General features: G+C 36.6%; 2 protein-coding genes across 4 annotated transcripts; both read right to left on the reverse strand.

Annotated features, from left to right (window-relative positions):
* Positions 1 to 1,875: 1,875 nt before the first annotated feature.
* Positions 1,876 to 21,238, reverse strand: LOC306858522 (uncharacterized protein; the record flags this gene model as incomplete). Its single annotated transcript, XM_079399088.1, has 5 exons — positions 1,876 to 1,880; positions 7,632 to 7,898; positions 11,475 to 11,582; positions 20,150 to 20,298; positions 21,234 to 21,238. The coding sequence occupies 5 exons, from the start codon at positions 21,236 to 21,238 to the stop codon at positions 1,876 to 1,878; spliced, it is 534 nt and encodes a 177-aa protein (XP_079255214.1).
* A 255-nt stretch (positions 21,239 to 21,493) lies between these two features.
* Positions 21,494 to 27,775, reverse strand: LOC306858907 (uncharacterized protein). 3 transcript variants are annotated; one of them, XM_079399704.1, is made up of 3 exons: positions 27,724 to 27,775; positions 27,098 to 27,222; positions 21,494 to 22,856 (listed from the first exon to the last, which is right to left on the reverse strand). In XM_079399704.1, the coding sequence occupies exons 2-3, from the start codon at positions 27,219 to 27,221 to the stop codon at positions 21,775 to 21,777; spliced, it is 1,206 nt and encodes a 401-aa protein (XP_079255830.1). In that variant the 5' UTR covers position 27,222; positions 27,724 to 27,775; the 3' UTR covers positions 21,494 to 21,774. The 3 variants fall into 3 exon arrangements, with proteins under 3 accessions (XP_079255830.1, XP_079255832.1, XP_079255831.1); XM_079399706.1 differs by having other exon boundaries at positions 27,403 to 27,742; XM_079399705.1 differs by having other exon boundaries at positions 27,098 to 27,775.
* Positions 27,776 to 27,850: the final 75 nt, after the last annotated feature.

Here is a 27,850-nt window from a genome sequence, read left to right on the forward strand (position 1 = left end):
CTCCATGCTTCTCCCAAGACACGACACACCACCACACATCATCTACAGCATCAATGCTGAAATCTCCCGTGGCTGTTCTGCGCTCCCTAATGTACACCTGGCCCACCACCACCACATCGGCCTCCAACATCTGTACGATGGACTTCACCTACACAAAGACGGAGTCCGTATTTTTGCAAAGACACTAAAAGATGCAGCCCTGGGCCGCAGTCCAGCATCACCGAGACCCCTGCTACCAACTCCATTATACCACCGGCCCATTCACCCCTACATGCCCAGACATCCCCCTCCAGCCCCGGTGAGGACAGACATCGCCTGGACAAACACCGCACGTCGTGCACCACACCCACCAATGGCTCCCTACACATCTGTAAACCGGCAGTCACCAACTTCACATCCACCTGCTGCCCATCAAACCCCCGTAAGAAAGAAGAAACCAAAAACCACCCCACACCAAGAGAAGCCCCCACAGCCGAGAGCACAGAGCTATGCTGAAGCTGCAGCCCGACCCCCTGCTCCACCCAGCACCTCCACACCTGCCAGTGAACTGAGCCAGATCAGAGAGATGCTGCAGACACTGTGCAACCAGCTCCTCAACAGATAAGGACAATATACACAAACAGTGCACTAATATATAAAAAAAAAAAGAAAAAAAAAGTGCACTAGATGTAAATTGTCTACATATACATTATCACAGGTTATTTTCTCTCTGTCTTACCAAATAGGTTTATCTTTAATATTACTACAATACTAATGCGTTCATTTCATATAAGTTGTTGGAATATTCAGGGTCTTCATTCTTCGAATTTTGGTCCTAAAAGCACAGACCCAATTTTTCTGAAAAATAACAAAGATGCTGACATTATCGTTCTCACTGAAACCTGGTGTCGAAAGGATGCGCTTACCTACTGTCCCTCAGGCTACTATGAAGTAATTGTACCCTCAGTTAAATTAAGTACAGTACACCGTGGACGAGACTCGGGAGGAATTTTGGTGTGGTACAGGGAAGCTCTGGCCAAACACATTTCTATTATTACACTAAGTAAATTTCATTGCTGGTTAAAACTAAACAATCGAATTGGCATTTCAAGCACTGACACTTATCTTTGTGCCATCTACATTCCTCCAGCAGAATCCCCTTACTATGATGAGGAATATCTGAACAACATCCACACAGAGATCAGCCGTTTCCAGGCCCAGGGAAACGTGCTGCTGTGTGGAGACTTTAACGCAAGAACTGGATCTGAACCTGATAACATAGATCCAAAGGGCAATGAACATGTCTTTGGCCAAAACCCCCTGAGTCTCACAAAAAACCTCCCATCAAGAAACAATCTTGACCAAACCGTAAATAAAAACGGTAGAGAATTAGTGCAGCTCTGCCGAGCCTCAGGCCTGTACATACTTAATGGCAGGATCAGAGGGGACTCTTTAGGGAGGTTCACGTGTTGTTCAGGTCTTGGAGCTAGTGTAGTGGACTATACCATCACTGACATGGACCCCTCCTCCTTCAGTGCATTCACTGTCAGACAACAAACTCCACTTTCTGACCATAACCAAATTAACATTTATATTAAAACACATCACTCACTAACACAAAACATACCCAAAACCTGTCAAATGTATCAAATCCAACCAGGATACAGATGGGCTTCAGACAGCACAGACAAATTTATTCAAGCCCTCGATTCTGAAGAGATTAAAAATCTAATCACTACATTTATTAACAAAACATTTGAAACAACTAAAGATGGTGTTAATTTGGCTATAAATGAAATAAATTACATATATAAAAAAGCAGCTTGCAAAACTGAGTTGAAAAAGAAAAGAAAAAAATTTAGTAAAAATACATCAAAAGATGAAAAATGGTTTGACTCAGACTGCAAAACATTAAGAAAAGAACTTAGAAAATTATCAAATATGAAACATAAAGAACCAAACAACGCTGACATAAGAACTGAATACTGTTCAAAATTAAAACAATACAAAGACACAATCAGAGCAAAAAAGAAACACCATCTGACCAAAAGTTTACAAGAAATAGAACATTCAATAAATCATAATCAGTTCTGGGATATGTGGAACAATCTGAGCACAACAAAACCTCAAGACTTGCCAATACAAGATGGAAGCATTTGGACAAAACATTTTGAAAATTTATATAAAGAAATCCCTCCAAAACAACTCCTTAACAATTCTGATCAGATCAAACAAAGTCTACAAACTTATGAAAACATAATTAAAAATAATCAAAACCCTCTCGACTTCCCAATTACACATGAAGAATTGATGAAAAAACTCAAAAGCCAAAAATGTAAGAAATCTTGTGGCCCTGACAGCATTCTGGGTGAAATGCTGAAACACAGCACACCTGAGCTTCAGACAGCTGTGCTCAAATTATTCAACCTTGTACTTAGTTCAGGCTGTTCTCCTGACATCTGGAGCCAGGGACTTATTACCCCTATTCACAAGAGTGGAGACAAATTGGACCCTAATAATTTCAGAGGCATTTGTGTGAGCAGTAATCTGGGGAAGTTATTTAGCAGTATTTTAAACACTAGAATAGTAAACTTCCTTAACGAACACAGTGTCCTGAGTCCTAGCCAGATTGGCTTTCTTCCTAATTATAGAACTACTGACCACATTTACACCCTACACACCCTAATCAATAAACACGTAAAACAGACTAAACACGGAAAAATATTTGCATGCTTTGTCGATTTAAAAAAAGCATTTGATTCAATTTGGCATGACGGATTATATTACAAACTTTTACAAAGTGGTGTAGGGGGTAAAGTTTATGACATTATTAAATCAATGTATTCAAGCAACAAATGTGCAATACGAATTGGCAACAAACATACAGAATTCTTCTCCCAGAAGAGAGGAGTACGGCAGGGCTGTAGCCTGAGTCCAACACTGTTCAACATCTACATTAATGAATTAGCGGTGCAGCTGGAACAGTCTACAGCCCCTGGACTCACTCTACAAGACAAAAATATCAAGCTTTTGCTGTACGCAGATGATCTAGTGCTGCTGTCATCCACCCCACAGGGACTACAGCAACACCTAGACCTGCTAGAGAACTACTGCCAGAACTGGGCCCTGGCAGTAAACCTCAAAAAGACCAACATTATGGTCTTTCAGAAAAAGCCCAGATGTCAGGAACACAGATACCAGTTTAATCTAGGCAGCACACCTCTAGAACACACGATGCAGTACACATACCTCGGCCTGATCGTCACTGCATCGGGGAGTTTCAGTATGGCAGTGAATGCTCTCAAAGATAAAGCTCGAAGAGCTCTATATGCAATCAAGAAAAAATTCCAAAATATTGAAATACCGCTTCCAATTTGGTGTAAAATCTTTGATAGTGTAATTCAGCCCATAGCGCTGTATGGAAGTGAGGTTTGGGGTCCACTCAGTGATCAGAGCTACACTAGATGGGACAGGCATCCAACAGAAGCCCTACACACAGAATTCTGCAAAATGATCCTAAAATTACAAAGAAGAACACCCAATAATGCATGTAGGGCAGAATTAGGCCGTTTCCCATTGATTATAAATATACAAAAAAGATCGCTCAAATTCTGGATGCATCTAAAATCAAGTCCCACAGAATCACTACATTGTAAAGCACTACAAACCCAAGAACTGAACCCCGAAAAGAGTCCACTCAGTCAGCTGGTTCTGAGACTTACTAGCCTGACTAACTCTACTAACACTAACCAGTCTCAGACCAGCACTGCTTCTCACCCAAACATCAAAATAAATCAGATTATCAAACAATATAAACATATATATCTGGAACATTGGGATCACGAAACCAAAACACAAAGTAAATTACAACTTTATCGAACTATAAAATTAAATTATGAATTAGAAGAATATCTCCAGAGTGTCAAAGACACAAAGCAGAGACAGATCCTGACCAAGTACAGGCTCAGTGAGCACAGACTAGCCATCGAGACCGGCAGACACAGAAAGAGCTGGTTACCCAGAGAGCAAAGAGTGTGTGTTCACTGTGAGACAGGAGAGATCGAGACAGAGACACACTTCCTACTTCACTGTTACCAATTTAAATCAATCAGAGACATATACATCAACAAATTCACAAACATCATAAAGAATTTTACAGACATGACTGAAGAGGAACAAATAAAGATAATACTAGGAGAGGGACAGACAGCAGCACTGGCTGCGAGATACGTGTGGACGTGCCACAGTCTGAGAGACAGCAGGTGAACGTGTGTAATGTATGTATTATGTCTGACCTCAGTGTGTTTCCCTACTGTCTACCACAGTTACCCTCAGCCTGTGTGTGTTTATATGTTAAACACTGTGGTATGAAATGTTCACACAAGTTCTAATTTGTTAAAATGTTTATTTAAGTTTATATTGTTATAATGTTTTTATTCTGTTATTTCAATATTTTCATTGTTATTATATTTCAAGCTTTGGCAATATTGTATTTTGTACAGTCATGCCAATAAAGCAATATTGAATTGAATTGAATTGATTGCTCTGCAGTAAAGCCATTCAAACCAATTCAATTTTTGCTGATAATATTATTTAGTTTTATGCCCACGGTAATTATGAGTGAAACATCACGTCATCATTGTGAATCACAAACAGCGCCACCTCGAGGAATAAAGATACATTGCACGTACTGAGCCATCAGATATTTAAATATAGTTACACATTTACATACCTCGGTCTCAACCAACCCGATACACGTTTTACAAATTTTTTTATCAGAAAACAGGCATTCTTTTTTATTTTTATTTTTTCTTGTTGTATTATTTATAATGAATAGATTATTTAATAGATCTATTTTTTAAACATACTGGTAAACTGTGTTCTGTTTTTTTCCGTTACACCACTCAAATATGACAATCATTTCAAGACTGGACAAAGCCAAAACAAACAAAAGATGCAACGGACTAAATCCACAACCACTACCTGACCTAGGTGAAAAGTAAAGAAAATACATTGAAGTGGACTTCCCTGACTTCCTGTTTATACCACACACAGGAGAAAAGTAATAATTGGAAATGAAAATGCACGCAATCCCTACTCCCTACAGTAATATTTACACTATTTATAGTGAAATCAAAGGGCAAAACACTTTCAAATAAATGAAAAAATATTGGGTCAATTCAAAAGATTGATTAAAAAAAAAAAGATGATAAATAAACATACAAAAACTTAAGAAAAAAATTAATCACTCCACACAATGTAACAATTCGCAAACTTTTTCTACTACACAGAGATTCGCCATTTCAAATACGCCACCCCAACACTCTTCAGTTTCTGTGTAGCATTTTAAAGGACACCAGTCTTAACCCTCTAAGCGCCAAAGTCGCAAAATTGCGACAAGACCTCATACTTCATGAAATGGGCTGTAGTTCCTAATCTGGTGTAATGGCTCATTTGTATTCCCTTCCACTAGATGGCAGACATGTAGTACTTCGATTCTAGACCAAAATTGTTTGAGGAAATAGCAGAGTAAGTGAGCTATCGTGTCATTGATGCGGAAGCAATTCAGTTCATAGCGTCTGAGTAAATTGTGAGATTTGTGAGAGAAAATCGCCAAACGGCTAATAAAAAGTTGTACTGTGAGGATGTGTTGCAAATGTCATTCGCCGATTCTGACTCTGAAGGGAAATATTTGCCTTTTGGAAATGACGATCGGTCGTCTAATGATCGCGCTTCTCCCGGTACATCTTTTCCGCGCAATGGTGCCGCTGCGCAAGGCGCGATCGTTCACAAAGCACAAACAAGTGATCATTTCAACACTTTGCCCGATGGGGATGGGGGTGGCAGGGGTGGACGTGGTCTTAGTGTCCATAGGAGAGCTGTTTCTCTCTGATGATCGGCCAGATTGCGCTGTTTGTTCTGATCGCGCGCGCTCTAAGGGCTGCCGGCAGACAGTACAGGTGCAGTCAGTGTGGGGCAGGTCTGTGCGCTGTGCCATGCAATGAGAGGTACCATACTCTCAAGAACTATAAACTGTCACATAGATACCTGATTGGACAGATAGCTGGTCAACTGATCCAAAAATAGGCACATGTATTTTACTATGGCACAGTAATATAGTAATAATTTGCTACTTTCTCCTGTTTTACTGTTGATTTCCTCTTTTCCTGATCATTTGGAATGAGGATAAAAAGCCAAAAAAACAACAACAACATGCAAATAAGTTCAAACATCCATTCAATATCTATTATTTCCTGAATATTACTGATGAACTGATCAAAAAGTAGGCTACTGTTCACATGCGTTTTACTACTATATAGTATAGTAATATAGTAATAATTTATTACTTTCTCCTGTTTTATTGTTGGTTTCCTCTTTTCTGATTATTTGTGGATGAGGAGAAAAAGACAAAAACAAACAAAAAAAATCAAACATCAATTCAATATCTACTATTTCCTAAATATTATGAAATTCAAGAGTGCCGCCCCTGATGACGTCATAATATGCAAATTAGATGAGTATATTTACACCCCACATAAACTTTCGGTCATGCCCAACATTTTTCTAATTTACAGTAGATCTCTATCTTTAAGCCATTTCAAGCCACAAGCTTTTGAAATCTTGATGTCAAAATCCAGCATTTTTTCCAAAAAACCCTGGCGCCTAAAGGGTTAAGATGAGAAATCAGCACGTGTTCTTATGTATAATCAATGAGGGAGTGATAAATCAAAGACAGTAACTCATTCAGGATTGGAACAACTTGAGGGTGAGTAGAGTACTTGATGACCTTCAAGACAAGTGAAAATCTTCTTGTTAGTGTGCCACCGTATGCGTTGTTTTCTTTGAAAGGCTTCCGTTTACTGCGAATTCTTATGTGAATCCCAAAATTTGCTGTCTGAGCAAGTTTGTTCCCTTATGAAATGCTTTTCACTAATGTGAGTTATTACATGATTCTTACATTGTTTCCTGACTGTGAAACTCCTTCCACACCAACGACATATAAAATTGTCCTCTCGTGTGAATCCTTGTGTAGTTATTAAGGGATATTTTACATGTGAAACTATTTTCACACTGTTGGCAGGCAAAATCTTTCTCTCCAGTCTGAATTGACATGTGGCGTTTGAGATTTCCTTGTTTATATAAACTCTTTCCACACTGTTAGATGAAATAGTTCTCACTAGTGTGAATTCTCATGTGGGCATTAAGAGTTTGATTACGTGTGAAACTCCTTCCACACCGAGCGCATGTGTAAGGCTTCTCTCCGGTATGAATTCTCATGTGGCTTTTAAGTCCTCCTTTTTGAATGAAACTATTTCCACACAGTTTGCAGGTATAAGGTTTCTCTCCAGTATGAATTCCAATGTGCCTTTTAAGGGTTCCATTTTTATTGAAACTTTTTCCACAGTGTTGGCAAATAAAAGGTTTCTCTCCTGTGTGAATCTTCATGTGGGCATTAAGAGTCTTGTTTTGTGTAAAACCCTTTCCACACTGAGGGCAGGTGTGAGGTTTCTCTCCAGTATGAATTGTCATGTGGCTTTTAAGGCTTCCATTTTGAACGAAACCCTTTCCACACAGTTTGCAGGTATAAGGTTTCTCTCCAGTGTGAACTCTAGAGTGCCTTTTAAGGCTTTCCTTATAAATGAATCTCTTACCACATTGTTGGCAGGTGTAAGGCTTTTCCCCCGTGTGAATTTTCATGTGGTCTTCAAGATGTCCTTTTTTAGTGAAACGTTTTCCACAATGTTTGCAGGCGACATGACTTGCAGATTCTGTCTCTTGATCATTTTTTAGTCTGGCCATTTTAATCTGCGGGCAACTAAACAAATTTTCTCCAGTTATGAAATCATGATATTTCTCATACTGAACTTTGTCTTCAATTTCATTCAGTTGTTGACTCTCCTCTTTCATTGGCATCAGATCTAAAGCAAAAGAAGACCAATACAAGTTAACCTCATTTTAATGGCACAAATTAACAGACATCAACACATTTAGATGTATAGCATCAAAACTAAGCAATCAAACTAACACTAACCACTAAGCTACTGAAAGAGGTGTTGCCTGTGATATTCTTCTCTTTGTTATTCTAACTCTTTGCTTTCTTTAGGAAATGTCACAAATACCTCTCAAGCTAGCAGTTATCAAACCCATTATGAAAAACCTTGACCCAATAAAACCTATTCCCCATCTGTTGGTCACTACGAGTTATGTCGTGATGACATTAGGGGTCTAACTTGGGAGCCTCAATCATTTGTGAGTTTAAGAGAAAACACCGATAAGTATTGGCGTGTAGATTTTACATGCCAAGCCACCCCCCCGTACACACATAAATGTGCAATTCACAAAACCATTTCACCTCAGAGGGTTGTTCTGGGATGGCGTTACGGAGTGTACAGCAGTGTACAATCCCCTGGGCATTTCATAACCACCTCCAGCAGACCGGTCGTTTCGTGTCTGCAGACCTCAACGAGCCGCAGGGTTTATTTTGGTTTTGTCTGTGTATGTTTTTTTTTTTTCCTCTCAAAGCCGTGAGTACCATTGACTGACATTATGACAGACTGCAACGATTTGAGTTAAAAATCTTTGTGTGTGTTCTACTGAAGAAACAAAGTCACCTATGTCTTGGATGCCCTTGGGGTAAGCAGATAAACATCAAATTTTCATTTTTGGGTGAACTATCCCTTTAAGTGGGATTGACTTCATTGTCAAGAAGGCCCAGCTGTACTTCCTTCACCAGCTGAGGAAGTTCAACCTGCCACAGGAGCTGCTGATACAGTTCTACTCTGCAGTCACTGAATCCATCCTCTGCACTTCTATACTGCCTTGCAAAGGCAAAAGACCAGAACTTTGTGTTTGGTCGAAAATGAGTTATTGATATTTCTAATAACCCAACAGAATTCAATCCACAAGCATTCTGAGCATTATTTCTACTTGCTGGTGTTCGTTGTTCTTTTAGATTAAGCTATTTTCATTCAATTCGATGTAAAAGCAATCAGGTCTTGAATCCTTTAACATTAGTAAACATTGCAAATAAATTAGTTGCAGAACTGTATCCACTCACATGTTTAACTTGTTGTTATGGTCAGAAAAAAAAAATCAATGCAGTCACATTACCATATCCTCCTGACTACCAGGGAAACAAAATTGCCCAATTAATTTTATTCTTAACTTCCCCAATTATTTGGAAGGCAATAAGCACACTGAAAACATTATAAAAAAAAAAAAAAAGTTTTATTTTAAAATTATCATGTGGTGCTCACCATAATGACAATAAGTAAAACACAAAGAAAATACCAAGTCAACAAGAATTATGACTGAAACTATCACATCACTGTTAGTGTAGTGCATATATAACTGTCAACTTCTTCAAATTCTTCCCAAACAACCTTTTCAGTTACTTTTTTTTTGCTAACATTTTTACATTTTCAATTAATAAAAATCAATATAACGTTATTTATCACACATGCAATGTCAATTTATACTGTTGCAAACTATTGCAAATTGATGTTTTCTAACAAAATGTGTCCAACTACTTTTCACAGTTACATTTTTTCTAACATTTTTACATTTTCGACGAAAAAAAAATCAATTTAATTTATCACACATGCAATGTCAATTTACACTGTTGTAAACTATTGTAAATTGATGTTTTCTAACAAATTCTTTCTAAACTACATTTTTGCTAACGTTTAAATTTTCAGCGAATAAAAATCTATGTAAAGTTATCACACATGCAATGTCAATTTATATCATTGTAAACTATTGTAAATTGATGTTTTCTAACAAATTCTTTCTAAACTAAATTTTCACAGTTAAATATTTACTAACATTTTTACATTTTCAACAAATAAAAATGAATGTAAAATTATCACACATGCAATGTCAATTTATACTGTTGTAAACTATTGTAAATTGATGTTTTCTAACAAATTCTTTCTAAACTAAATTTTCACAGTTAAATTTTTACTAAAATTTTTACATTTTCAACAAATAAAAATGAATCACACATGCAATGTCAATTTATACTGTTGTAAACTATTGTAAATTGATGTTTTCTAACATTCATTCTAAACTACATTTTTTGCTAAGATTTTAATATTTTCAACGAATAAAAATCAATGTAAAGTTATTTATCACACATGCAATGTTTTTAACAAATTCTTCCCAAACTATGTATTCAGTTACATATTTTGCTATCATTTTTACATTTTCAACAAAGCTAAGTCCCATTGTCCACATTTGTAAGTTTAGCTGTAACAAAAAATTGTCAAATTTGCATGCCATATTAATCATACAACACTATTATGCATAACTTAACAAGAATCAACAATGAAATTTTATAAAATTTTTAACCTTGTGGACGTTTTGGTCACGGAGACCGAGACAACAGGAAGCACATCCTGTGTGTTTTCTTTATTTTACAAAAGCACAACATTTTGTTGATATTGAGGGTGTATACAAGTAAAAGTAGATTCTTGACAGTTTCGAATGTCTTGCTCTTATCTGTATGATCAAAAAATGATCTACCCTTCAATTCAATTCAGATTTATTTGTATAGCGCTTTTCACAATAAAAAATCATTGCAAAGCAGTTTCACAGAATAGGAAAGTTTTTATATTATATTTAGGAGTAGATTATCAGTGGTGAATGTCAAGGTGATGTCCATATGGCAGAAATCTACAGTAAAAATCATGCAGTTAGTTAATGACATGCATTCAAACAAACAGTGAACACTATTAACAGCAATGATTATATGTTGTGGAAAAATGCCATTTATTTAGGTTAATGTCGGAGGAAATGTAAAGTTTCTACTACTTGCGTGTTTTACTTTAGAATGATTAGCTACATTTGAGGTCGAAGAACGATAAGTCAACGTTTGGATTTCCTGGCTGATACAGCGTAATTACCTCAAGGACTAGCCGTTAACAATCTGTCCATCATGGACTTGGACCATCTTTTTCTCTGTGAATGACTAATAAAACTTCAACTAAGCCTCTTCTTGTTGACTAGTCCACTATTGGGGGCAGCCCCTATTTGGGTGAAAGTGACTGTTGCCGTCAGATTATAGTCTACGATTATTGCATAAGTAAGCATTACAACAAGGCAAGATGTACTGCATACAGACAGCTTTCTGTGATTAATCGTTGCAGCTGTAAAAGCGTATGTTTTCAAAAGAACTCCACATATAGTCACTTATCTCATATGCAAAGATGCCACTCAGTCCTAGCAATGGCCATTAACATTGAAGAATTGAATGAGACAAGTCTTTAAATGAGATGTTTAAATCAGAGCATTAAAATAAGAGTAGAAAATGGCCTTTTAAGAGCAATTGAAGAAAAACATAATAATGAATCAATCAATAAAAATGAAATCCTTTCAACAACGGAAGGAGAGAAAGATGCAGGATGGCAGACAGGGTACGAAAACACATGGCAGTGGCAAATTAATTGAGAAAATATACAGGACAAAACAGTTCAGATTTGAGAATGAAAACTAACCTTTTTGTTCCAGAGTATCTTCTTGTTTGACTCTGAATGCTTCTTCAATCCTCATGTCTTCACTCTCCTCTTTAATAAACACCATTCTGGGTATTTGCAGAATTTGTCCTGTTTAAGATTAGAATAATTATCACAAAGTAAAACAAATCCAAATTAATCTTGCAGATCTTCACAATATAACAAGAAAAAAAGCATACACATGATGTAAATAAGAGATTAATATCTGATCTGATCTCATTATCATCCAGCCTGTCTGGAATGACATAAACTGTAGGTCTTTGGAAGCATCTTGGAGACGTTGCCACAGTTCTTCTGGATTTAGTCTGTCTCAGTTTGTTCTGTTTCTTCATGTCATTCCAGACAGACTGGATGATAATGAGATCAGATCTCTACAGTCAAATTGTACTTATAAAGATATGTCCCCACAGTGAAAAACTTTGCTTCTATCATTATTATTGTAGCATGGAGACTACATTATGGTTATATTCAAAGTTTTTCTCAGGTTCAATGACAAAGCAGATTTTTCTTCAAAACTATTTATTGCATTGTTTATGTTGTTTACAGTCAAGCCATCAACATACAATAAAATTTAAACACGACTGTAGCCAGTTGTAGTGGAAAACTGTAGGTCCGAAACAAAGCAGAACCGAACTGAACCGAGTTGGTACCAGTCAGTGGAAAACCCCCATAAGTTGCAGTGCACTATGCAACAAGCAATGTTAACTAGATAAGTAATATTTTAATCGCTAATATAGCAGATTCATGGAAAATTACATCGGTAATCAGCATTTTTGCCGCAACTAATTTATGAACGAGTCTGCATCAACTACATTAAAGAGAATCGCTTTATTTAAAGTGAATAAAGTACCCTACTTACTGGAGTTCAACATTAACTGAGCGGCAGCCACACACCTGACTCCCCTCCATCCCCCCCGGGATTTACGCGGTAAAAATTGTATGTAGCGGTAAAAATTGTTTGGGTTTGAGTCATAAAAATATTAAATTATTTGTATATATTTTGTTATGTATTTATGTATGTCTATGTCTATTTACATGTGTATATAAGTTTAATTTAAATTAATTTAATGTGTTATAATGAGTTTGCACTGGACAGTCCAGCTGCATTTTCCGAATTCTGGTGGCAGTTGAGAGAGAGAGTAGAGTTACCGTGACAACTGCAGCGCATCCTCAGACAACAAAGAGGACCGCTTGGGCAACCACTAACTCTTGTCTCTGTCTCTCTCATTCACTGTCAAGGTTAGTTACATTTATCAAAAGTCAATGCCAAACTACAGTTTACATGCTTTAATGTGTTAATAATTTGTTTAAATTGATCATTTGTGTAATTGTGTCATTTTAATACCCGTTTCAGAGAAGTTTATCGGAGTCATTTGTGTACTACCTGAAATACTTACCTGAGTAGTTGATCTGAGATATTTATGAGTAAATCCAGATGTGTGGAAGATCTACAACATTTCTGTATATATGATTATATATTTATTTGTTTACTGTGATTTGATTTGAGTATTTATATGTTAATGTTTATTAAAGACAACAAAGAGGACCGCTTGGGCAACCACTAACTCTTGTCTCTGTCTCTCTCATTCACTGTCAAGAGAGTACTACAAATATATAATATATATGTGTATATATACACATCTTCATGACAATTTAGGGATTTCTACATCACTCTTTATTCTTCCGAGAATACAGCTGATGAATCCCTTTACGATAGCAGAGAAAAACATTTATTTCATAATGATATCCCCCCATTTTAAATTCCTAAATCTCCTATTCACTGGGAATAAAAAAAAACAGTTGATGCAGAGACATAGACCGGGGGAATCCCCCCATCTCCCCACCCTCTGAATATTACGTATCAAAACGTAACTACGTGTAATTTTTTATGGTTTTTACTTGGAAAACCAGCTTTTTTTTTCTAGCATTCAAATAACAATGGATAAACCTGAAATGATAGAAGGATTTGGAGATGAATTTTATTTACAAATAAGATAGGAAATACTTTTCAATCGACACCTGCCACGGTGTTTCTAACTTGTTATCCGTGATCCCTCTTTGAGTGTGGTCTAAAAGCTGGGGGGGGGCTGAGTAATAATCTTATTACTCAGCGCATACCCAGTTAAAAAAAAAAAAGCCTGCAATTTGACGTTGAGGAACATTGTTTTTACACAATCTTTCTATGCACTCTTTGACAGATTGGAGACCCATCTTTACTTCTGTGAGACTCTGCTTCTCTAAGACATCCCTTTTATAGCTAATCATGTTACAGACCTGATGTCAATTAACTTAATTAGTTGCTAGTAGTTTTCCCAGCTGAATCTTTTCAAAATGTATGATATTTTCAGCCCTTTGTTGCCCCGTGCCAATGTTTTAGAGACCTGTAACAGGCATCAAATTTGAAATGAGCTCACTTAGTAGATAAAAATTTCTCCATTTAAATATTTGTTATGTTCTCTATGTTCTATTTTGAATAAAATATTGGCTCATGTGATTTCATGTGAAGTCTTTTAGTTTTCATTTTGGTTCAGTACACAAGTATACCAAACAAATACTGCAATGTTTTAACCACTGCACAAGTGGAACTTCAATTGGAAACTTCCATTTTTATATATTGTTACTGTTGATACTGTCTCATCTTTCAAATTATGTGAAATTTCCCCAGGAAATTCAAAAAATAAATGTCATTTTGGCGCTCTGTGATGTGGTGTGACAGATCACTGTATAAACGCCTCAGTTCAAATGACAGAGTGCGATCATCCCCTCCTTACTACTAGTTTTAACGGGAAATAAACATCTCATGCCTCATACAATCGCTCAATAAGTGTTTCAACCGTGGAAAGGCATCAGTAAAACAGCATGTCACATAGCATTTAATTTATCTCGGCAAGTCATCAGTGTTCACAGCTTGTTAGTTTGCTAGAGAAATTAAGAGCATTTCTCGAAATATATACTCATATTTTACTTTTAATGTATGTTTAGCCACTGTGTTCATCTATTTCAACAACAAATAGAATTTTTAAAATTTAGAAATGAATTTAAAAACTGCATTATGTACAATTTACATTGAGTGTTGATTTATGGTTAAAAATAATTAGTAATTAAATTTAGGTTTGGGCTCTGTTGTTATATGCAACCTTTAGTTTAGAGCATAAATGTTTAGAACAAAATATTTGCTGGAATATTTTAAACTCGTGTGAAATGGATAAAGAAAGAAAATTCATTTTAAAGGTGCCATGGTATGCATTGATACAATATTTTAAATTGTTCTCTGATATCTACATAGAAGGTATGTGGCTTAGGTAAGGGCAAAAATTCTCCAGAAAAGGTTTTACATGTCTATTTACAACCCTAGGATTTCTCCCTAGAATGAAATGGTCTGTTATTGGCTTATGTAGAAGGGTCATGGGTAATACTGTTGAGCTCTGATCTGATTGGCTGTTTCACAATGAGGCTAATTTCAGTAGCTCACACAGCAGGAAGGAAACACAGGGAAAATATATATTTCAATAATTTCTCGCAGTTATATTTTTGGGTAATTATACTGTAAATAAAATGCGGGCATCAGGGAGCTGCTATTAATATGCTGGGCATTGAAACTGCTTTCGAATGCACGATAGATTTTTAGTTTCACTTTCACTTTTGAGATTCGCGATTGCATGTACTCTGTTTATACTATGGTGCGGCAGTACATACCACACATTTTACAAGATCAGATGCTTGTCAGTGGTGCTCAGGATCTGTAGCGCCATCATCCTCAGTCGCCTCTCCTTATCTTATGTACTGTAACAGGCTACGGCTAGCAAGAAGCTAACTATGTGCCTTTAGTGGCTCGCATTATTTGCTTTCCGTGCCTTTCTGAATACAGACACCAACCCATCCCTGCACATCACATCACATCCCCTGCACAGCCTGGAACATAACATTTATTTCCATGATCTGCCATTTTCGCTGTTGTCCTCGCTTGTTTCTTCACAATACCTGAAGAACTTCTGATGGTTCGGCTGGTGGGTATTTCAAAATGTTTCAACATGGGCGGGTATATGCAAATGTTGGGGGCGTAACTATTTGTGATCCCGACTGCAGAGGTGGGTAGAGTACCCAAAAACTGTACTCAAGTAAAAGTAAAAGTACTTCTAGAAATATTTACTCAAGTAAAAGTAATAGTCTGAATAGTTACTTGAGTAAGAGTAAAAAAGTACCGGATAAAAAAACTACTCAAGTAGTTAGTTACTAGTTACTTTGGATCATATAGGTACTGAAAATAGTCTATTTTTATTTAGATATATAGATTACATTTATGTAATGTGTATGTGTATACACACACACAGACACACACTTCCGTTCAAATATAATATATATATATATATATATATATATATATATATATATATATATTTTAATGTAATTTATTTCAGTGATGCAAATCAGAATTTTCATCAGCCTTTACCCCAGTCTTCAGAGTCACATAATCCTTCAGAAATCATGTTGATTTATTATCAGTGCTGCTCTTTTTAGCTTTCTATTCATCAAAGAACACTGAACAAAATGGCACAGGTTCCAAAAAATATTAAGCAGCAAAACTGTTTCCAAAACTGGTAATAAATCGATATATTACAATGATTTCTGAAGGATCATATGACTCCGAAAACTGGAGTAACAGCTGATGAAAATTCTGATTTGCATCACTGAATTAAATTTTATTTTAAAGTAAATTAATTATGTATTATCCTATAACCTCTGACACTGAAACCTCTGAACATAACGAAACAAATGCATATTGACGGATCTTCTGTTCTGCAAAATGTAACAAATGTAGCCTATATTTTTGCAAGCGTAAATATTGTAAAAATATGAATATTAATTGTGTCTAGAACAGGCCGCGCGCCGCTGCACAGAGCTAATGCGGGTTCCGCGGGTGTTCATTTCATACTCTGTGACAGCTTATTTAATGTATAAATTATACATTGTATTTAATGTAAGGTACATGTACAACAAACTGGTGATGTCATAGTGGTATCGTGGCCTATACCTGTGGAACAGTAGACAGCACACGCAGTGTTCATCTAATAAAAGATCTTCATATAGCTCTAGCAAACAAGCCTTTGCAGATTTGCTTTCAACTGGCTGTAGATCCAAAGCCACGTCTTCATTGCTCTTGATGATGTTCTTAAACTCTCTGTTATCTGAGTGAGAACCGCTTCAGAGACTCAGCGCGTGCGGCAGGGAACTGAACGAATCAGTCAAACTGATTCGCGAACCGATTCACTGGTTTGCCAACTGGTTTGATAAAGCCTTTAAACAGAATCGATTCAAAAGAATGAATCATTCGGCATCGTTCATTGCCCAGAGAAAAGTAGACGGCACGTTTGGAATAAACTGAAGCATTTTTAACTTGTATTGCATTAAGATACAGTAACGAGAGGAGAGTCGCCCACAGTAACGAAGTAAAAGTACCGTTTTTTCTCTAAAAATATACTTGAGTAAGAGTAAAAGTACCAATTTTAAAATATACTCTAAAAGTATTAGTTACCCAAAAAATGTACTCAAGTAAATGTAACGAAGTAAATGTAACTCGTTACTACCCACCTCTGCCCGACTGTAACGTCACAGTCGGTTTTATGTTCTGATTCGCCTATTTTTCAGTGGTCTTTTGCATTCACGAGATTTACATAAGGAGGAGGAAACTATGGTGTTTGAGGCTCACAGTATGTCATTTCCATGTACAGAACACTTATTATTCAAGTATGCCAAGGTAAATACAGTTTTCCATTCTATGGCACCTTTAAAAAAAAAATTGTTTTTCCCCCTGCTGTATCGAAAACATTAAAAAAAACATGATGTCAAAACCAAGTTGCATATCGAACTGTCATGTTTGTGTACAGTTACACCTCTAATATATATACTGTATCTATATTTTTATTTTACTACTTCCATTACTTGTTGTCATACTTTTGACAACCTTATATTAACAACAGGAGGTTGTTTGAATTGTCAGTGTTGATAAAGTCAGATTAGTATTTAGAATTTCCATGAAAAGTAAAGTCAGTCAAGTCACCTTAATTTCTATAGAGCTGAGAAAAAACGATCAATTATGGAAACACTTTAGTTCAGATACACAGTCGGTTCAGATCAATAACAGTGTGATGTCATTCAATTTAAAATAAGGCCAATTCAGCTTAAAAAAAATTCTACAAAAAGACACCAATGTGGTTATTCATTTTGAATCAGTTTAGTGTTGATCCGATTCAGTTCAATGCCAGTGTCAATGTTGCGAGATGTAAAACAAAATGTAAAATTAATCTTGACAAGCTATATATCATTCTGAAGGTCTAAGTCTCAAGCATCGACGATAGATTGCTGTTCAATGGAAAGCTTATAAGGAATGTATTTGCTAAATTTGTGTTAGCAGTATACATCAAAACGTGCATAATATAAATGCAGTACATAGCAGATTCATCGTAATAACGAGTCACAAACACATGTGCTGTACAAAATTAAAACATATACCAAAATACAAAAGTAAACAAAACACAGCAACAAATAGTACTTAAGGTGATTTATGCAACCGGGCACTGAAGTGGGCCAGAAAAGGTAAAGAGAGTTGAGACAAAATACGATGCATGTCAGATCCGCATCACGTTCAGCAGCTGCAGCTCTTAAGCCATAAATCATTTTCATAAGTCTTAACTTTTTGTCTAGTTTTAAGCCCTAAACACACTGCAGAATTTTTGGCTGTCCCAGATGAAAAATTGCCATCATGAAACAATCATGGCTCCTAATCGGTGGTCCTGTGTGTCGTACAGTGAGAGGTTCGAAGATGGCCGTTGTCACGGTCTTGCGACCAAAGATAGCCTACGATACAGCACGATCATCGCACAGTGTGTTTGCTGGTACGATCCACGTTTACTGACCAACCAATAAAAATGTGACATGAAATCAACGCAGCGTGGCGCTAAAACATAAAACTGCTTACCTCAAGCTCTTATCCCTCCACTTTTTTCCAGCTTTCTTCAGCTTTAAGGATTGATCTATATTTAATTTAGAATTTAATGTTTGAAAACATTATTCAATTGTATATGTCTGCTGAAGGGCGCAGGTATGACATTATAATAGGTTTATGTTTATTTTTAAAGTCTAATAATTATTCAAATTGATAGCTCTCAATTGTACTGTAATGTTGACTGGCTATAGTCAATGGTTAAATATTAGCGGGAAAAACGATTTTATAGAGCCATCAGTAGTATTGGTATCAGTGATACTGGCCTTCAGGCATAAAAAAAGATGCCATTAAATAAATTAGTGCTGTCTTTATGTTGTTTGTACAGAAATTTGACGATTGAATGTGAAATTATTGCAATATAAAAGTATATTTAATCCCACCTAACTTTAACATTTTTAATCATGATTAATTTCAGAAAAATGAGCGATTAGTTAACTTTTTTCCATCAAATGACAGCATTAGACATGACCAAGCACTAGATTTGCTTAAATATTAAATTTACAAAATGTTAATAACTCACATTCTAATGTTTTTTTTTGTTTTTTTTTAACGATGCTCATAAGCGCACACCATTGAGTTTTAATGAATGCAAGCATTACCTGAATTTAACCCAAGAAAAGTCTTTAAAAAATACTAAGAAAAATAATTAATACTGAATCCAGATTGAAATTGACATTTGTGTTACTACCATGCCTCCGCTTGGTAGCAGTGGCGGCTGCTGGTCTTTCGAAGAGTGGAAGCTCATTTTCGGCCTACATCGTAAAAATTGTCCATTTATTTATACGTAAATTCTGCTCTACGTTCCTTTTCAAGAAAATGCTCTGTGACCCTGTCGTACCAACTAGGCGTCTTTTCCAGTGTTCATTGCTCTTTTCATGCCTTTTATATGCCCTGTCAAAGTTAGACAGATCTCCAAACCCCACCTTTGACCAAACAACGCATCCGTGAGATGGTTTCATCAAGAGGCATGGCCAGCAGTACATTTTCTTTGTCACAGCACTTCCAGTCAGCCAGCTAACTTTGTCATACCAGGAGAGCTGAAAAGACCTGTTACTTCTCCCTATCTTTTGCACTAAATCAATCTTAGGTGTTAATCTGCCCTGCTGTTTAATTCTAAGTGGCTTCGCCAAAATCAGGTCGACAATATTAGCACTGTCCGCCATCGTGTGCATCGATGGTCAGAAAAGTGAATTACATCTTCCGCACAAGCAGGAAAGTCATTTATTAGATGCTGTGCTGCAGGGAAAGTAAAACTGAATTACATGATGAAATCTGTTTTTATTACAGTAAAGCCAATATCAATGTTATATTGTGTCATCAAAATAAACTTTATTGGTATTTAAATAGAACTTTATGCACTGTATTACGCAGTACATAAATATTGAATGAAATAGTCTGAACCGTCTAGCAAATATTGCATCTGTAATGAAGTATGTACGTGTTTTCTACTAGATCAACTTCTGATGCTATATTTACAACTGGGCTTTAGAAAAGATGCGAAAGTGAACCATTTGAGTCGCAAACATTCAACTGAAATCATGAATGCCTGCTGGCCGTTTTACTTGCTCACCACAGCCCTTTCTTCAAAACTATCATTCATTTCTGTAGAGCTGGCCATTTGAATAATCATCAAGCTTTCAGAACGAAAACCAACCTGTTTGTTCCTCAGTATCTTCTCGTTTCACTCTGAATGTCTCTTCGATCTTCATTTCTTCACTCTCCTCTTTAATAAACAGCATCTTTTTAATCGTGGATGTCAGTTGCTTCACCAGGAGTTTTTTCTGTGGGTTTGGACACTTTGTCCTGTTTAAGATGAGAATAAGTATCAGACAGAAAAATAAATGTGTCTTAATCAGCTCCCTAGCTTAGTAGTCAGTGCACTAGTAAGGGAGTCAGTCAGAGTTAGGGTTAATGGACTTTAATTACCTTTAAAAAAAATAAATTTGACTTATATGCAAATCAAAGATGTTTTCATTAACTAGGTTATAGTTAAACTAAGGTAACCACAAATAAACCACGGTTTTGCTACATAATTTTAACCATGTTATTTGTTGTAAAACTGGATATACAAATGGTAATATGCCACAAAAAGAAAAACACTTTTACTATAAGACCATGGTTAATATTAAAAGCGACTTTTTCTGTTACTCATGCGTGGATGCATTTTATTCACACAAAAATAACGCACGTAAAGATAAGCATGACAAAGACATTACATTAATAATATTTAATTCGCTTGTAAAGACTGTACAATAAATGCTTTGTATCAATTTAAACACTATAAAAGCTTTAAAAACAAACCTTTCTTCAGCAGAAGCACAGACGCAGGAGCGCGGCGCAGCTTTATGACCTCACATCGTCAGACCAAAATAAAAGCCCTCATGTATAGTGCATAGAAATTTACATCCAGATATATTTACATATAAGCTAGTATTCAGTGGTTAAATGTATATATATGTTGTACAATGATGTACTGAAAGTAATATGTGAAATGCGGTGACCTTACCAAGAGTGTCTGTGAGGGAGCCTAACTTAAATACATAGACAAACAAAAAATGCTTTTCTTACTTACATTTTTTGTCTTGTTTCCAGGCAAAATATCTAAAAATTCTTAAATCAAGAAGGATTTTCTAGACAAGTAAAAATGATTGTCTTGTTTTCTGCAAAAATAAGTCAAAATGAAGTGAAACAAGCAAAATAATCTTATTTCAAACAGAAAACAAGACTATTTTGCTTACCCCATACAAGTGGAATTGGAGTGTATTAGGAATAGACTAAAGTAATAAACCCTCTGATCAAGTACGTGAATGTCTTTTACCATTTCAAACTGACTATATGTTGTTTACATAGCTTTACTTTCGTAACTACTTTCTGTATGCTTTGCAACCGTGCAAAATTGTCAAAAAAACACAATGTGAAATGTGGTTAAATTATAAAAAAAAGGTAAAGATCATAATTATAAAAAAAACTAGACAAATAAACAACAACAAACTTGATTCACTACAGGGGGACTTTAATACATCAATAAATGTCCATATTAACATAATACATTTCCATATATATTTCTGCCACAATACCATGGTGCAGTTAGTGTTACTATAGTAAATCCATGGAAAAGACTATATCGTTCATGGCACAGTATTTCTCCAGTTAAAAACATCAGCAGTTTTTAAACTAAATCAACAAGAAATGTAATGTTCTTCACGATATTCAAGCACTTTTTTGCTATGGTTGTGTGAGTAAGACCGATCAGCAAGTAAACACTCCCATATTTTATTTTCAGGCCCTAGTGTGAATTTTCATATGGACATTAAGGTTTCCATGTTGATCGAAAGTCTTTCCACAATGAACACATTCGTAAGGCCTCTCTCCAGTGTGAGTTCTCGTGTGCCTGTTAAGGCTTCCTTTATGATTGAAACTTTTTCCACATTGTAGGCAGGAGAAGGGACTCTCTCCATTGTGTATTCTCATGTGGACTGTCAGGTTTCCATGTTGAATGAAACTTTTTCCACATTGAGAGCATTCATAAGGCTTTTCTCCGGTGTGAATTCCCATGTGCCTTTTAAGACCTATTTTACGAGTGAAGGTTTTTCTGCACAGTTGGCAGGAAAAAGGCTTAGCCCCAGTGTGAATTCCCATGTGCCTGTTAAGGGTTCCTTTTTGAGTGAAACTCCTTCCACAAAATTGGCAGGTGTAGGGACTTTCTCCAGTGTGTATTCTCATGTGCCTTTTAAGACCTAATTTACGAGTGAAACTTTTTCCACACAGTTCACAGGTGAAAGGCTTTTTTCCAGTGTGGATTCTCATATGGGCTGAAAGGTTTCTATGTTGACTGAAACGTTTTCCACACTGATGGCATAAGTAAGGATTCTCTCTGGTGTGAAGTCTCATGTGACCAGTAAGGTTTTCACGTTGAGCAAAACTCTCTCCACACTGAGAGCAGGTGTATGGCTTTTCTCCAGTGTGAATTCTTGTGTGTTTGTCATGACTTGCTTTACGAGTGAAACTCTTCCCACACTGTTGGCAGGTGAAATAGCTCTTCCCAGTGTGCATTCTCATGTGGACTTTAAGGTTTCCATTTTGACAGAAACTTCTTCCACACTGAGGGCATGTGTAAGGCTTTTCACCAGTATGAATTCTCATGTGCCTTTTAAAACCTATTTTAAGAGTGAAACTTTTTCCACACTGAGAGCATGTGTAAGGTGTTTTTCCAGTGGGAATTCTCATGTGGACTTTAAAATTTTCTTGTTGACTTAAACGAGCAAAATAACCTCTAGTTCCTGTCTTTTGAAGATCCTCATATTGATCTTCCTCTTCAGTTTCATGAAGTACTTCTTCCTCCTCTTTCAATGCCATTAGGCCTAAGTGAAAAAACAAGCAAATAAAAGTTAATAGCAGTTTAATGGCACAAGAAAATACATTTAGAATGTTTATATGACATTGTTCTCAACTTAAAAAAAACTTTTCCTGAATTCTCCAAGTAGGGATTAACTGCAGGCTGGAGCAATGGGCATGACGTTTGGCATGGGAGTGCAGAAAGGTAGTCTTTATAATTGGTAAACAAAGCTGTCTGTCAGGGTGCTGGGGTAGTTTCTGTTTTCCCGATTCACCTTTTGGCACGCCCAGTGCTCCAGGTTGCAGCTACCCCGGTCTCTGAATTTTGGCTGTTCATTTACACGACAACCTGATTTTGGGGGTCTGAAAACACAAGCATTTGAAAAAGGGTTTCAAAGTGCAAGGTTTTGAAAATGATGTCTTTGCCGTCTCCATGTAAACAACAAAAACGCAAATTAAATGATAAAGGTTGGGAGCTAAACTCTGCAGGAAAGGAGGGTTTAAGGGCCAGAGTATAGAGTTTAAACTTCTGGCAGGTGTGAAATTGGGGCAAATTGGAGCTAAATTCTGTAAGACACCATCCCCCCAGAGCAGGCTTAGACACCCCTGGTATATATTGCTTTGACAAACTAGTGGTTGTCACCCAAGTGTCCACAAGTGGGTGATGTGTTTTAGAGAGTCACTGATTCATGTAGCAAAGAATAAAAAGGAAGTGTTAGTACACCTGTGCAAAAAAAGCTCATGGCCTTAAGGCCTAAATATACTTCATTTTTCTACGCGTACACTAGCGTATGCGTACAGTCGAATGCGTAGCCTTTCAAAGTATACTCCATTTGAAGTTGTGCGCGAATGACACATGCACTCTAGAAAGCTTCATCCATGTCCAGTGTCTGCTCTATTTTTCCCAGTTAAGTCATGATTGATAAATATTTTTGAACTCTTTTAAGCCAAAGCTGAGCTGTCTCATACAACTACATATGTAGTTGGCGATTTAATTGCCGTCCGAATCCAGGACGTTGGTGTTTTTCTCTTACCACCCCCGTAAAAATCCCCGGCTGAATTACCTACTGTTTTTTGACAAACACCAAGGTCGTGTGGTAATTTAATTGCCGTCCGAATCCACATCTGAGTTTACGAGAAATTGATTCAAAATTCAGTGTTTAACCTTTTTTGAACACCGTATGGTAACTGTTGTACTTCAGTGTAATTTGCATACATACAGTGGGTACGGAAAGTATTCAGACCCCGTTAAATTTTTCACTGTTATATTGCAGCCATTTGCTAAAATCATTTAAGTTCATTTTTTTCCTCAATGTGCACACAGCACCCCATATTGACAGAAAAACACAGAATTGTTGACATTTTTGCAGATTTATTAAAAAAGAAAAACTTAAATATCACATGGTCCTAAGTATTCAGACCCTTTGCTCAGTATTTAGTAGAAGCACCCTTTTGATCTAATACAGCCATGAGTCTTTTTGGGAAAGATGCAACAAGTTTTTCACACCTGGATTTGGGGATCCTCTGCCATTCCTCCTTGCAGATCCTCTCCAGTTCTGTCAGGTTGGATGGTAAACGTTGGTGGACAGCCATTTTTAGGTCTCTCAAGATGCTCAATTGGGTTTAAGTCAGGGCTCTGGCTGGGCCATTCAAGAACAGTCACGGAGTTGTTGTGAAGCCACTCCTTCATTATTTTAGCTGTGTGCTTAGGGTCATTGTCTTGTTGGAAGGTAAACCTTAGGCCCAGTCTGAGGTCCTGAGCACTCTGGAGAAGGTTTTCGTCCAGGATATCCCTGTACTTGGCCGCATTCATCTTTCCCTCGATTGCAACCAGTCGTCCTGTCCCTGCAGCTGAAAAACACCCCCACAGCATGATGCTGCCACCACCATGCTTCACTGTTGGGACTGTATTGGACAGGTGATGAGCAGTGCCTGGTTTTCTCCACACATACCGCTTAGAATTAATAATAATAATAATAATAATAATAAACTTTATTTTCTATAGCGCCTTTAAATGGAGATCTCAAAGCACTTTACAACAACAGATAAAACCATACACAATAAAAAGATCAAAAACAAAAACACTACAAATAACACAATATAAAAATAATACATTACTCTTTAGAGTAATACAAATGTTTAATTAAAAGCTACCCTAAAAAAATGAGTTTTAAGGCGAGATTTAAAAGTGCTAAGAGTTTTAGCTTGCCTTATCTCAATAGGTAAAGAATTCCACAGTTTTGGAGCTAATGAAGAAAAAGCCCTATCGCCCATCAATCTTAAACGGGTTAAAGGAACACTAAGAAGACCAGTTTCAGATGAGCGAAGGTCACGTGTTGGAGTATAAGGAATTAAAAGCTCAGACAAATATTGTGGTGCCAACCCATGTAAAGCCTTGTAAGTGAGCATCAAAATTTTAAAATCAACCCTAAAACTAACAGGAAGCCAATGCAAAGACTCCAAGACCGGTGTAATATGATCTCTCATCCTAGTTCTAGTAAGAATTCTAGCAGCCGAGTTTTGCACTACCTGCAATTTGTTTAGGGTAGCTTTTGACACCCCAGCCAACAAGGCATTACAATAATCAATCCGGGTAAACACAAAAGTGTTAATCAACCTCTCAGCAACAGGAAAGGACAACATTGGACGTAGTCTCGCAATATTTCTAAGATGAAAAAAAGATGTTTTAACAGTGCTTTGAACATGTGGTTCAAAAGTTAGATTGGAATCGAAAATAATTAAGGCCAAAAAGTTCTATCTTGGTCTCATCAGACCAGAGAATCTTATTTCTCACCATCTTGTGAGAAAACACCTTCAGGTGTTTTTTGCGTCTTGCACTGAGGAGAGGCTTCCGTCGGGCCACTCTGCCATAAAGCCCCGACTGGTGGAGGGCTGCAGTGATGGTTGACTTTCTACAACTTTCTCCCATCTCCCGACTGCATCTCTGGAGGTCAGCCACAGTGATCTTTGGGTTCTTCTTTACCTCTCCCACCAAGGCTCTTCTCCCCCGATAGCTCAGTTTGGCCGGACGGCCAGCTCTAAGAAGGGTTCCGGTCATCCCAAACGTCTTCCATTTAAGGATTATGGAGGCCACTGTACTCTTAGGAACCTTAAGTGCAGCAGAAATTTTTTTGTAACCTTGGCCAGATCTGTGCCTTGCCACAATTCTGTCTCTGAGCTCTTCAGGCAGTTCCTTTGACCTCATGATTCTCATTTGCTCTGACATGCACTGTGAGCTGTAAGGTCTTATATAGACAGGTGTGTGGCTTCCCTAATCAAGTCCAGTCAGTATAATCAAACACAGCTGGACTCAAATGAAGGTGTAGAACCATCTCAAGGATGATCCGAAGAAATGGACAGCATCTGAGTTAAATATATGAGTGTCACAACAAAGGGTCTGAATACTTAGGACCATGTGATATTTCAGTTTTTCTTTTTTAATAAATCTGCAAAAATTTCAACAATTCTGTGTTTTTCTGTCAATATGGGGTGCTGTGTGTACATTAATGAGGAAAACAAATGAACTTAAATGATTTTAGCAAATGGCCGCAATATAACAAAGAGTGAAAAATTTAAGGGGGTCTGAATACTTTCCGTACCCACTGTATTTATTTCTGAAATGCTGGAGAGTATTTAAAAGAACAATACTTCATAACTGCTCCAGCACAGCGAGTGAGAGCAGAAAGAGAAGAAAAGCACGTAAACATTCGAAATGGGTCTCTATTATGGCAGCAGCAGGTATGCAATACAATTCTAAAATGTGTATTATAAACATATATATCGCGTATAATTATATACAACTATAGTCCATATTTTCCTATTTTTAAACAGAAGATTTAGATAATTAAATAATAAATAGGATTATACATTATAAAATATGCTTAGAATAATAAGAATAAATTTGTAAATAAAATTAATTTTATTTACAGCAGACAATCATGTGGCTCTGGCTCGCAGGATCCACTGTGAATAAATCACCGTCCGGATCCATGAGTTTTATCACTGAGGTGATATGTAAATTTATTTTTGCAGACATCCATGAGAAACAATTACTGATCGAATCGGGCTGAAGTCTGCGATGTTCTCGTTGAGAATGCAATTTCTGAAACCTTAGAATATGAATTATGAAATTAGAAACAAGCTGTTTTTCTTTAACTGGTTACATTTATCATGTTTGTTATATATATATTTTTAATTAAAATGTAAATTAATTTCCTAAATCATGTAAACTTGACTGTTTCACTGCCACAAGAGAAAGAAAACCAACCTGTTTGTTCCTCGGTATCTTCCTGTTTCACCCTGAATGCTTCTTCAATCTTCACATCTTCACTCTCTTCTTTAATAAACACCATCTTTATAATAGAACTGAATTTTCTGTGTTTGGACACCATCCTGTTTAAGTAACAGAGAAAAACAATCTCTGAGTGCATCTCAGTCAGTTAGTTCACTGCAGATTAATAAAACACGATTTCATTTTAAAGTTCAGGTATTTATGGTTTATATTTGGCGTTGAATAATTTGCAGGTCACATTTAATCGATTAGACACTTTGTGATTTATTTGTAATAGTTACGTTTGTTAGTGTTTGTTGTCGTTGCATGCTTTGAATCCCTGAATCATCAAGTATTTGGTTTTTAAAATGAAGTTAACGTTAACTGACTCGGAGTTTGTAAAAGTTCAGGTAAACTGTCCAGTAGTCTCGAGTCCAGTGACTGAAGTCATGTTTATGATAAACTGATATAAGCAGCGAAATGAGACGCACTCACAAAAATAACGCGCATTAAACTTAGATAAGGTATGTTACATTCGATATTTATTTAATTTTACACTTCTTGTGAAGACTGTAAAATAGACTGAATGCTTTGAATCGATTAAAACACTTTAAAACACAAACCTTTCTTCAGCCTAATCCCAGACAGTGGAGCGAGTCGCAGCCTTATGACGTCAGATCGCCAGCCCAAAATAAAAGTCTTATTCCTTCTCCAGCTCCTCATATATAACTTCCTCTGCTCAGAGGATCA

The sequence above is a fragment of the Barbus barbus genome (genome assembly GCF_936440315.1).
Source record: "Barbus barbus genome assembly, chromosome: 39".
Lineage (NCBI taxonomy): Eukaryota > Metazoa > Chordata > Actinopteri > Cypriniformes > Cyprinidae > Barbus > Barbus barbus.